Consider the following 11,197-nt stretch of genomic DNA (forward strand, 5'->3'; position numbering starts at 1 on the left):
GGTCGGGAGGCTCCCTCGCTCCCTCCCCACCTCCACCGCCATATGCCCCGCCATACGCGCCGCAGGGAGTACCCCCCACCTACAGGGGGCGCCCACCCGCTGCCGTAGCGCGGGGTGCCCCAGTGCGCACGCTCAAATTGGTTCCTCCCCCCGTCCATCCACCCTTGCTCTGAGTGGTGAGTCAGGAGGGAGGGGGCGTGGCGCGGCGTGTGCCGGAAGAGGCGGAGAGTGAGGGCGGAAGCCATTGTTAGTGGTGGCGGTAGTGGCCGGTGCGTCGTGACGGTGTCGGCGCAGCAAGATGTCGATCGAAATCGAGTCCTCCGAGTACGTGTGGTATTGGGGGTGTCGGGGTGCCCCCGACGTAACGGGAGCAGTAATGGGGCGCGATGCCCCCGCGGGTTGCCGCTCCCGAGGTGATCGGGGAACGTGAAAGCGGTCGCGGGGGCGCTGCTGCTATGGCCTAGCGTCCGGGCGGGAGAGAGGCCGCGGGACTCTGGGAGGGAAGGGGAAGAGGGGCCGCAGGGCCGTCTTTATGACTTTGTGCCGTGCCTCTGCAGTGTGATCCGCCTGATCATGCAGTACCTGAAGGAGAACAGCTTGCACCGAGCCCTCGCCACCCTTCAGGAGGAAACTACCGTGTCCCTCAACACTGTGGACAGTATTGAAAGCTTCGTGGCGGACATCAACAGTGGGCACTGGGACACGGTGTTGCAAGCCATACAGTCGCTGAAGCTACCCGACAAGACCCTCATTGATCTCTATGAGCAGGTGAGTGAGTGCAGGCTGCATCTGGTCTGGTTTTCTGGTCACACTTTTCTGGTCTGGGTGTAGATCTCTCTCTGGTGTTTTCCACCTACTGATGGAGATGTTTTTCTCTTGATGTAGGTTGTGCTGGAGTTGATAGAGCTCCGGGAGCTAGGTGCTGCCAGATCTCTCCTGAGACAAACAGATCCCATGATTATGCTAAAACAAACTCAGCCAGAGCGGTACATACATCTTGAAAACCTCCTGGCCAGATCTTACTTTGATCCTCGTGAGGTAAGTTATGCTCTCCCTAGAGACTTCACACTGGTCTCTTGCATGACTCTTGACTTCAGTACCAGGTGCTTACTGCAGCTTTTATTTTTCCACTCTAGAAGTAAAAACATGCAGCCGCCCAGTTTCATGACTTTGCACGTTTTATGAAGTGTTAGGGCAACGATGTGTAACACTTGATCACAAGGCAGTGGTTTTGGAAGTATACTGCAGGTGGGAGTTCAGGGGTTTGTAACTGTGCCCTGTCATGGGATGATGTCTGTGTTGTGCTTTTCTTGTCTTTATATGTGCAGAAGAAAATGTACATTTCTGTAAATAAAATTGTTATATAGTAATAAGTTATTATTTCTGACTGATTACATCAGCCAGAAATTTGTAGTGAAAATATATTGCAAGTGTTTCGAGGCTTGGTGTTAAAAGGAAGGGCTGTCTTGAAGGCCTAATAGGAAATTAATGTGGAAGGGGCTTCTGCTCAAAGCAGTGAATGTTTTTATGGAAAGCAGTTTAGAACGGTCATTTTATACAAATGATGTTTCCCTAGGCATACCCGGATGGAAGTAGCAAAGAGAAACGGAGAGCTGCTATTGCACAAGCTTTAGCTGGAGAAGTCAGTGTGGTGCCTCCCTCTCGTCTCATGGCATTGCTGGGGCAGGTAATTTGTAAATAATATTTTAGTAGCTATGTGAGTTTCTGTGGATCTTTGCTGCATAAAACTGCCCGTGAGATCACAGTTTTGTCTAGTTGGTTCTCAGACTCTATGGAAGTAAAGCTTACGTACTGCACATTTACGTGTGGTATAGGTAAAATTATATTTTCTCCATGTGACAAGGATTTAGCAGATTTAGGGAAGTCAGCACTCCAGGAATAGTTTTTTTGCCATAGAATAGGTACTGCGAGCGTAGAGAAGTGTATTTTTAAGGTGCATACTTCAGTGGTTTAAGTCAAGCTGATAACTTGGCACCCCACAGCTTCTTGCTCCCTGCCTTATTTTCCTCCAGTTCCTGGAGGGATGGGGAGGAGAATCAAAAAAATGTAAACCCCATGGGTTAAGAACAGTCCAGTAACTAAGGTATAATATAAAACCTACTACTGCTACTAATGTTAATTATAAGGGAAGTAAGAAGAGGAGGGAATATAACCTGAAGAGGGAAGGAAAAAATGCAATAAACAGCAGTGATGCACAATACAATTGCTTACCACCTGCTGACCAGTACCAAGCCTACCCTTCCAGGTGACTCCTCCCAGTTTATATACAGTCTCAAACTGTTCAGGTGTGTAAATTGAAAGGGTACAAGAAATTGCTGTACTATATTAATTAGAAGCAAGCTTTGATGAGGAAGATATATGTTAACTGATACGTAACAGTATGGCTTTCAACTCCTCCAGGCACTGAAATGGCAGCAGCATCAGGGCCTGCTTCCTCCTGGTATGACAATTGACTTGTTTAGAGGCAAAGCAGCTGTGAAAGACGTCGAGGAAGAAAAGTTCCCAACACAGCTAAGCAGACATATTAAGGTGATGTTGTGTTTGTTTGGTTTGTGTTTGATATGTGGTGTTCCAGCTTATTCCTTTGCTGGCCTTTATGTTTGGAGATAAGAGTAAACCTTCTGAATTCTTCAGTTCTCTTTTTTTTTTAAATGATTTTCAGCTCTCTCCCTCCTCTTCCCCTTTTCTCCATGCTTTATCTCATCAGGAGGCATTTCATGAGACTCTGAAATCGGATGCTCATAATATTTGTGAATATGATAAATGTTTTAATTGTTTGACTTCACAATTAAGAATAATTCAATTTTCAGAAGTGGTTCTTTATTTTCTTTATTTGTGCAAGGCAGTACTTGTGTCTTGAACTTCTGTGGGTGGTGTATATTAGGTTTTGTGAACCATTGAAGTTTTAGACCTACGAGGTGTACTAATAGGATCAGTATCTCCTTTTTAAGGATTTAATCATATAGATAAGAGAAAGAAAACTATGCTATAATGACATAGTAGTCCTGCAGCACTCACAATGTAGAATAAGCAGCTTCCTCATGTGAAGGTTTTTCAACTTCAAGCAAGAAGTGTTAGGTAATAGTTTTACCAGTTCTCACAGTGAACGAAAGATAAGGGCTTTTTTTTTTTAATTTTTTTTTTTAGAATATGTTGGTATTGACAGGCGTTTTTGTACTTTAACCTTAAATATGTGAAAGCATACCTGTAGAAAATGGCTTATTTTTGCCACCAAAATTAGTCTGCATTTTTGCTTTAATTAGTTGCTGTTTAAAAATTGCTTATCAGGCTTAATTTATCTTCCATAAAACAGTTTGGGCAGAAGTCACATGTGGAGTGTGCTCGGTTTTCCCCAGATGGACAGTATCTTGTTACTGGCTCTGTTGATGGTTTCATTGAAGTGTGGAACTTCACTACTGGAAAGATTAGGAAGGTAAATTGTGCCTTATTTTATTCATATGGATGGCTCGTTGGACAGAGCACCTGGTTTTATTCTTTGATTTTTATACTTTATTTTAATTTCTTGGGGACAGTGAATTTGTAAAGGGTGCCTGGCTGGGTGATTCAGATGCCTTTCTGAAATCTTTACATGGATTCATTTGTCCAGTTTGTCATAAACTTCCCTCTGCAAAGGAAGAGGGGTCTGGATCATCATTGTTGCCTCTAAAATGGTGACAATAGTACCCCCTGTTGTTACAAGGTTGTGAGGTCTGCCTGCTGTTGGGTTATAAAATACAAGTGAAGTTCAAACACGTGGTAATTTTACACTTTGCATTAAAATATATTTAATTGAATTCGCTATTTTGATTGGTGGATCTTCTGCTTTTGTTTAGGATCTGAAGTACCAGGCGCAAGATAATTTTATGATGATGGATGATGCAGTGCTTTGCATGTGCTTCAGCAGAGATACAGAAATGCTAGCAACTGGAGCACAGGATGGAAAGATCAAGGTACAAATCTTTCTACAGTATTTTGGTAGGAATGGTTACCAGAAAGATGCACTTCAATTATAGTGATGTTGCAGTTCCTTCTAAAAACAAATTTAGTGTGGTTCAGAAACAGATATATATTCCCTCTAATGTTTTTAAGGTTCTATGATCTCATAACAAAGTGACCACCTCTGTTTCATTTGCTGTTTCCTCTCAGGTTTGGAAAATTCAGAGTGGTCAGTGTCTGAGAAGATTTGAACGAGCACACAGCAAAGGTGTTACATGCCTCAGCTTCTCTAAAGACAGCAGCCAAATTCTTAGTGCTTCATTTGATCAGACAATCAGGTAAATAAACTGTAAATATGTGACCTACAGTGCATAAGAAAAACTTGAATATATATTGATTTGATCTGGGATTTGATCCTTTTGCACTGAGTTTTAGTATATAGGATAGCATGACTGCTGAGGGTTGGAGCGGAGCAGTTTGAAAGTTCAACCTTTTACCTTGCTTAACTTAATTACTTCAGGAGTAGAGGCCAACTACCTCTGATCTGTTGTTGCTTACACTGACTTTGCTCACTTTCTTTCTGTGAGTCTCCTAGCTTAAGTGATAGTTGTGTCAACCTTCAAAAATAACATTTTTCATGATAAGTGTAGGGGGAAAAAAATCTGAGGATAGCAGGATAATGACATTTCTTTTTCTTAAATGACCTAAACAGCCTGATCAAACTCACTGTCTTTAATACATGACTTGAAAGTGGTTGTTTCCATCCAGTTTAAAATCACAGAATGGTTTGGGTTGGAAGGGACCTTAAACATGGTCTGATTCCAACCCCACTGCTATGGTCTATAGTTCAGTTCCCCAATGTCTGGCTTTCTTTTGGGGGCAGTGAAGCAGTTCATGATGTTGAAGGCCTACAGGCTGTGATTTTGGAACCGTGGGAATGGGAATTGAGTTTTTCTACAGACTTTGGAGTTTCTTTGATGCACAGTCCAGTTTGTGTATTCAGCTAGTTGATAGTGTGTCAGCCTAGTTACAGTGGTTGGATATGAGATCTGTCTACAGAAAATCGAAGGAGGTACATCCCTCTTAATGTGGTTGGACTAAACTAAACAAACATGGCATTACCTGACACTTCCCATGTGCTAAGACTTACATGCATACAGCTACTGCACCTTACCTGGCATGCATGTAATCTGTTAAAGCAACAATGTGATAAATCAGTGGATTGTAGTGGGATAGGTATGTAGGTGGCTGGGCTTGTATCCGTGATCTAAGAAAGCCCAAGTGTCTGTGCAATCTGTGTAAAGGCAGACTATGCATAAATTATATCTTTAATTAGAAGGTACCTCTAGAGGTCTCTAGTGCACTATGCTTCTCAAGACACAGCCAGTCTTTCAGTTAGGACAGCATGCTCAGTCAGGTCCTTGTCTAACTGAGTTCTCAAAATCTCCATGGGTGGAAACTCCACTGATTCTGGCATCTGTCTTAGGGCTGTACAGCTGTGTTGGAGAAAATCCTGTTTGGACATAAGGAAGGAAGTTTTGTTTTGGCTTGTTTTTACCTTTGTAACTTGTGCCATTTGCCTCTTGTCCTTTTGCCTCTTGTGCATATGCCTCTTGGGAACCTCTAGGAAGAATCTGACTTTCAATTTATCAGGTGTTTAGTAAGGACTTAGATATCCCTTTTCTTTTTTTTTTAAGGATCATTGCAAAGTGGATAAAATCAAGAATGAAAGTTAATTGTAACTGCTAATAATAGCAGATAGTCACTACAGTACTCAAACTCTGTCCTAATCTAAGTTACCTTATGAATCCCTTGTTCCTGCAGCCCTTAGCATCTGGAAAGTATTACTTAACATTTGTGTAGTGCAGTAATTCTGATCCTGCACCTATTTAGAATTTGCTCACTGCTGGGTAGATTTGGTTTGCAGCTAAGTTCTGTTGCTGTGCAGCCACTTTGCTGCAGTTGAAAGTGACTTAGATGAGTTTTGTCTGGTTCAGTTTCTTCTTTAGGGTTATTCTGACTTAGTAATAATTGGTTTAACCTTTTTTGTCTACGAGGAAGACAGCAATTAGATGCTCCTGAATGTTCCTTTCTCTGGACTGAATGCACATAGCCCTTTCAGCCTCCCCTCACTGTTCTGTAGTGCTGTCCTCCAGCTATTTTAGTGACTCCTTAGTGGGGACCCAAAACTGAACACAGTCCTCTCAGGGTGACAGCACCTCAGTCCATCTATCCAGTTTGTCAAGGTTTCAAAAGTTCTCATCTGTCTTTCAGAATTGAGTTGCAGAATATGGGACTTAGATTATGAATCAGATTGATCCAGTGCTTGATGAGTGTGTACATTTTGTTTAATTGAATGGGATTGTGTAATATGTTCAGTGGCATTAGGCTGCTGTAAAACCCAGTGTCACCAATAATATTGCTTTAGATGAAGAGATGTGTGGATCTGGAAACAACTGCACAGTGAACTGGCATTATGAAACATCTTATTAAGAAATGTTAATCTGCTGAAATCCTGATACATATGAACTGTAGCATAAGGATTTTAACTGAAATTGTGTAAGCTTGGATGTTGAATCAAGGACATGAAACTTAAAATGGAATAAGTAATTTCATTCTCAAACTTCTGCTTGAAAACTATATTCCTGCAGCCAGTAGGTAGTACAATTTAAGGCTGGTACGGATCGCCTCTATAATTTCATTTTAGATGGCTGAGCAAATTCTGCAGAATTGCACAGTAAGAGGCAGTGGCAACAGCTTCAAAAAGAGAAAAAGTCTGGCTGGGTCCAGGGAGAGGATTTTTCTTAACTCAGGGCTTGGTCAAGGGCCTGAGCAAACTGACCTTGGTTAGACTGGTGACTTTTGAACTTAATTCTGTAATTCATTTTGTCAGTTTCATAGTTTCCCCTTTAATAGTCCTGTTAAATAACATGTGCAGTGTGTATTACATACAGGTCCTTGAGGCTGAAGGTTGATAATATTTCCCTAAGCTTTTCAGGGGAACACATAATAGCTTTGAAAGGGGCTTGTCCTAAAGACAGCGTGTGGATTTTTGGCACTTTTTATCATTACCTATGAAAGGTACCTTGGAAGTAAAGCACAGTAAAGCCAAGGGGTTGTTCACACTACCTCAATTACTCACTGTTTGACCTTTCTTTGTGACAGGATTCATGGTTTAAAATCTGGGAAAACTTTAAAAGAATTCCGTGGTCATTCTTCCTTTGTCAATGAAGCTACTTTTACCCAGGATGGCCATTATATTATTAGTGCATCTTCTGATGGCACAGTGAAGGTAAGAGCATTTATTTATCCTTTATATAAATAATGTATTCAGACACTTTGCATGTTGGAGCTGATGTGTTATGACTGTTGCAGTCATTGGAGAAGGACTTGGGGTTATCTGCAGTAATAAGTCTTTCTGTTTGTGACCTTTGCTGTAGATTGCTGTAAATGAGAACAGATAAAGTTTCATACTGTGTTCACCGACTGCTGTAGAGTCTTTCTGCTGTGCAGCCCTTCTCTGCCTGTTCCTGCTTTATTGTAGAAATAGAATTGACACCTGTCATCTTAGAATGTGGGGATTCCTTGGTCTGAAATAACAGCATTTTCTTGCTTACTGTGTTGGACATGTGTTTATTTCTTGGTGTTTAGGAGTCCCTTGCTGTGTAAGCTAGGTAATCTAGCATTAATAAAACTGACTGTGGGAGTAGCTTCTAGTCTCAGCAAAGTCTGGAACTACTTGGTGTGTAGTAGTTAGGAGGAGTATAGGAGCAGCCACCGTAAGTAGGGCATCAATGTAGTGCATGGAGGGGATGGATAAACATATCTGGTTTATAGATTTGGCCTAGGAGAATGTGATAGATCTTGATGGTAGTAAATGGGGTGTTACTTCAAACTTGCATTCTCTTGCTAGACTGCCTCAAATCATGGGAGTAGAGTAAGAGGGTTGTACCTTTCATTTTGACTGTACTAGTATGCAAACAGCAAAAATATTCCACATTTTATTTTAGATATTAAACAAGCAGTTGCATTTCCTGTTTCTAAACAGCTGGACCAGCCTGGTGTTGGGCCTGAAGCAGCTGGAATCTGGGATGTCTCTCCCACTGATATCAGTGAGGCTTTTTTTTTTTCCTGCAGTTCTTGTGTCTGTCATGTGGAAGGCAAATCGTATGTGCAGAGACTGCACATACATTCACAGATACCAGTTAAAACGAGAAAGCAAGTCTGGACTCACCCCTTAGGGAATATGCTTAACAAAAGGGAGCCAGGCTGAATTTGAGTAATGGAAAATAACATTCAGTTCAGTGGTAGTGAAATTGTTCGTGGTGTCCAGGCTTCAAAACAGACATGATAACTTATTGTTTTGTGGTCTTTTATCTGCTTTAAACTACAGTTTTCTGAATTCATATTTCCCTTCATGAGCCTTAAAAAATCTGAACTCTGAATCAGGGCTTTTGTTTGTTAATTGGTTTTGCATATCTTCCTTGTACTAGGTTTGGAATGTGAAGACGACAGAGTGCTCAAACACCTTCAAATCTCTTGGCAGCACTGCTGGGACAGACATTACTGTGAATTGTGTCATTCTGCTCCCTAAAAACCCAGAACACTTTGTTGTTTGCAACAGATCAAATACAGTCGTCATTATGAATATGCAAGGACAAGTATGTGATGTTAATAGTGGCCTTTCAAGTCTCTCTGTCTAATTCCTTTTAAAAATGCTCAAAACCTAGTTAATAACCTAGCCTTGGGTTAAACCCCATTTCTTCCATTTGCTTTCATGAGAACTACTCTGTACCCAGATTATAGAACAACTTGACTTGCAGAAAGCAAATGTAGCTATGGAAAGATCCTGTGTTCTAAACAGGCCTAGTACTGCCTAAATATTTTTGTCTTGAACATAATAACGAGGTGCTGTAGCTTAATCCTGTCAAATATTTTTGGGGGGCTGTCATTACAGATTGTAAGAAGCTTTAGCTCTGGTAAGAGAGAAGGTGGTGACTTTGTCTGCTGTGCACTTTCACCTCGTGGTGAATGGATCTACTGTGTTGGTGAAGACTTTGTGCTCTATTGCTTTAGCACAGTGACTGGCAAGCTGGAGAGAACTCTGACTGTAAGTTCTTAGTTTTGAGCTTTTGGGGAGTTCTAAACACAAGGATGGTTTAAATGCTCGTGCTGTTTCAAGTCTGTAAGGAGAAGTGTCATATTGAGGACTCTTTCACTTCTAGCAGATATGATTGATAACAGATGAATTCTAGAACACTTGGCTGTAGGATGTTGTCATGCTTTAAACCTAGACGGTAACTCGGCACCATGCAGTGGCTCTCCTGCCCAGTCACTCAGGTGGGATGGGGAGGAGAATCGATAGAATGGGTTGAGATACTACTACTGCTACTGGTAAGGGAAGTAACAAGGGGAGAGAATATGAAACTAAAAAGGGAAAGGAAATTAAAAACAATAACCAGCAGCGCTGCACAATACAGTTGCTCACCACCCACTGACTGATACCCAGCCCGACCTGAGCAGTGATCTGGGCCTTCGGGGTGACTCTCTGCAGTTTATATACTGGGCATGATGTGCTGTGGTATGGAATACCCCTTTGGCTAGTTTGGGTTGGGTGTCCTGTCTCTGCTTCCTCCTGCCTTCTTGTGCCTCTCCTCAGAGGCAGAGCATGAGAGAGTAAATAGTCCTTGGTCAAAGTAAACATTACGTAGCAACAGCCAAAACATAGCACTGTGCCGGCAGTAGTAGGAAGGACAAAAATACCTGTTACAGCTGAACCCAGGACAGTGTCTCTTTTTAGAACCCTTTTAATTTAAAAAGTTACGAAAATATTTATCCACAAAGCCAAGAGTGAATTGTTCAAAGCTTGAACTAGAGCATATCTTGACATGGGCTTTGTCTGATGAAAAATCTGACCAAGCTGTCAATATTTAAAGCTGTTAGGTATGCCAGTGGGGTGGGGGAGGAGAAGGGAAGAAATATTCCTCCGTTTTTGCTGTATGCACAAAGCATGTTAGACCAACTTTTCTCTAGTTCTTGTTTGAAGAGAATATTTACTAAAAGATGAATCTCCTGGTTAATCTTTCTGCTTATTCTCTAGGTTCATGAAAAAGACGTCATCGGCATTGCTCACCACCCCCACCAGAACCTGATTGCCACTTACAGTGAAGATGGCCTGCTCAAGCTCTGGAAGCCATAGCTTAATTTTATAACAAGCTATTAAGTGTGCCTGTTAGTTGCAGGTTACTGGTGTTTGTGCTTTAACAAGGTCTGAATACAGAGGGTGTGATATTTGCTCCATTTTCAGTTCAGTTTTCCAGAGAATGATGTTTTTACTTCTTGGTCTAAGTTTAGGTAGATTGATGCTTAAATATAGCATCGGTTAATTTCAGATACTTTTTATTTTAACCAGAGCAGCCGAAGCAACTTCAAGTGAGTGTTTTTTCTGTCTCCTGAAGTCTGTACTCTTCCTATAGTGTTTATAAAAGTTGAATAAGCTAGGAACTATATACATCTAAAAATAAATGGTTGGTGACTTCCTAGAACATGGTAAAATACTTTTTCTGAATGAATTATGTGGAATGAAAAGAATGTCTTTTTTTCCACTGAAACAGAGGCAGTTTTCCCAGAATGCAGATAAGGCTACTCTATCCTCAGCTTGGAGGCAGAGGCTTTTCTAGTCCAGTGTACTTTTCTAGTACAGTGAATACTGTATTCAGTATTCACTATATTTTTTTCCAATTTTATGTATATTAAGTAGTGTCACACAGCTTCCTTGGAGCCAAACTATTCTTCCTCATCTCCCAGCACTTCCTAATGTGACAGTGAGGTACAGTTGGGCTTTTATTGTGGGTGGCTTTTGTGATTTGTTTGTTGTGGGTTTTTTTTTTTGTCCTTTGTTTTACTTCACTTCCAGGCTAAAAGGAATTGTTACTTGGGCCCTCTTCCTGTAAGTGCATAATCTTTTCATACAGTCTTTAACTGAAGTGAGCCGCATGGGATCAATACTTTAAAAGATGGAAAATCTGGTGTACATAGGCCAAGTTCCTAGTGCTGTGACACTGCACATGCTACAGTTGTATTGAGCTTTTTTAGTTTACTCAGTTTAGCTTCCTATTTTCCCAAGGGTATGGCATAGTCTAAGTAATTATTAGCAAGGTTTTTGTTTCATTTTAAAATTCCATATGCCTGTGAACCTAGTTGAAGTGCTACTTGGTTCGCACACTATGGTAAAGTTAAT

The 11,197-nt window shown here is 41.3% G+C and overlaps 1 protein-coding gene across 1 annotated transcript; it reads left to right on the top strand.

Moving 5' to 3' along the window:
• Positions 1 to 226: 226 nt before the first annotated feature.
• SMU1 (SMU1 DNA replication regulator and spliceosomal factor) lies at positions 227 to 10,773 on the top strand. Its single transcript, XM_057396684.1, has 12 exons — positions 227 to 324; positions 558 to 768; positions 886 to 1,038; positions 1,577 to 1,687; positions 2,422 to 2,550; positions 3,335 to 3,454; positions 3,855 to 3,971; positions 4,168 to 4,295; positions 7,123 to 7,249; positions 8,451 to 8,618; positions 8,915 to 9,067; positions 10,058 to 10,773. The coding sequence occupies exons 1-12, from the start codon at positions 299 to 301 to the stop codon at positions 10,154 to 10,156; spliced, it is 1,542 nt and encodes a 513-aa protein (XP_057252667.1). The 5' UTR covers positions 227 to 298; the 3' UTR covers positions 10,157 to 10,773.
• The last annotated feature ends 424 nt before the right edge of the window (positions 10,774 to 11,197 follow it).

This window comes from Pezoporus wallicus, unplaced genomic scaffold (genome assembly GCF_028554395.1).
Source record: "Pezoporus wallicus isolate ANWC-B61680 ecotype Strahan unplaced genomic scaffold, APGP_CSIRO_Pwel_v1 contig_14356, whole genome shotgun sequence".
Lineage (NCBI taxonomy): Eukaryota > Metazoa > Chordata > Aves > Psittaciformes > Psittacidae > Pezoporus > Pezoporus wallicus.

What these genes read in the sequence shown, in the direction of transcription:
- SMU1 (XM_057396684.1), top strand. Translation starts at nt 299, where the DNA reads ATGTCGATCGAAATCGAGTCCTCCGA. An exon ending in AGCTAAGCAGACATATTAAG is followed by an intron (nt 2,551 to 3,334) that starts GTGATGTTGTGT and finishes TCCATAAAACAG; the next exon opens with TTTGGGCAGAAGTCACATGT. An exon ending in AGCTGGAGAGAACTCTGACT is followed by an intron (nt 9,068 to 10,057) that starts GTAAGTTCTTAG and finishes CTTATTCTCTAG; the next exon opens with GTTCATGAAAAAGACGTCAT.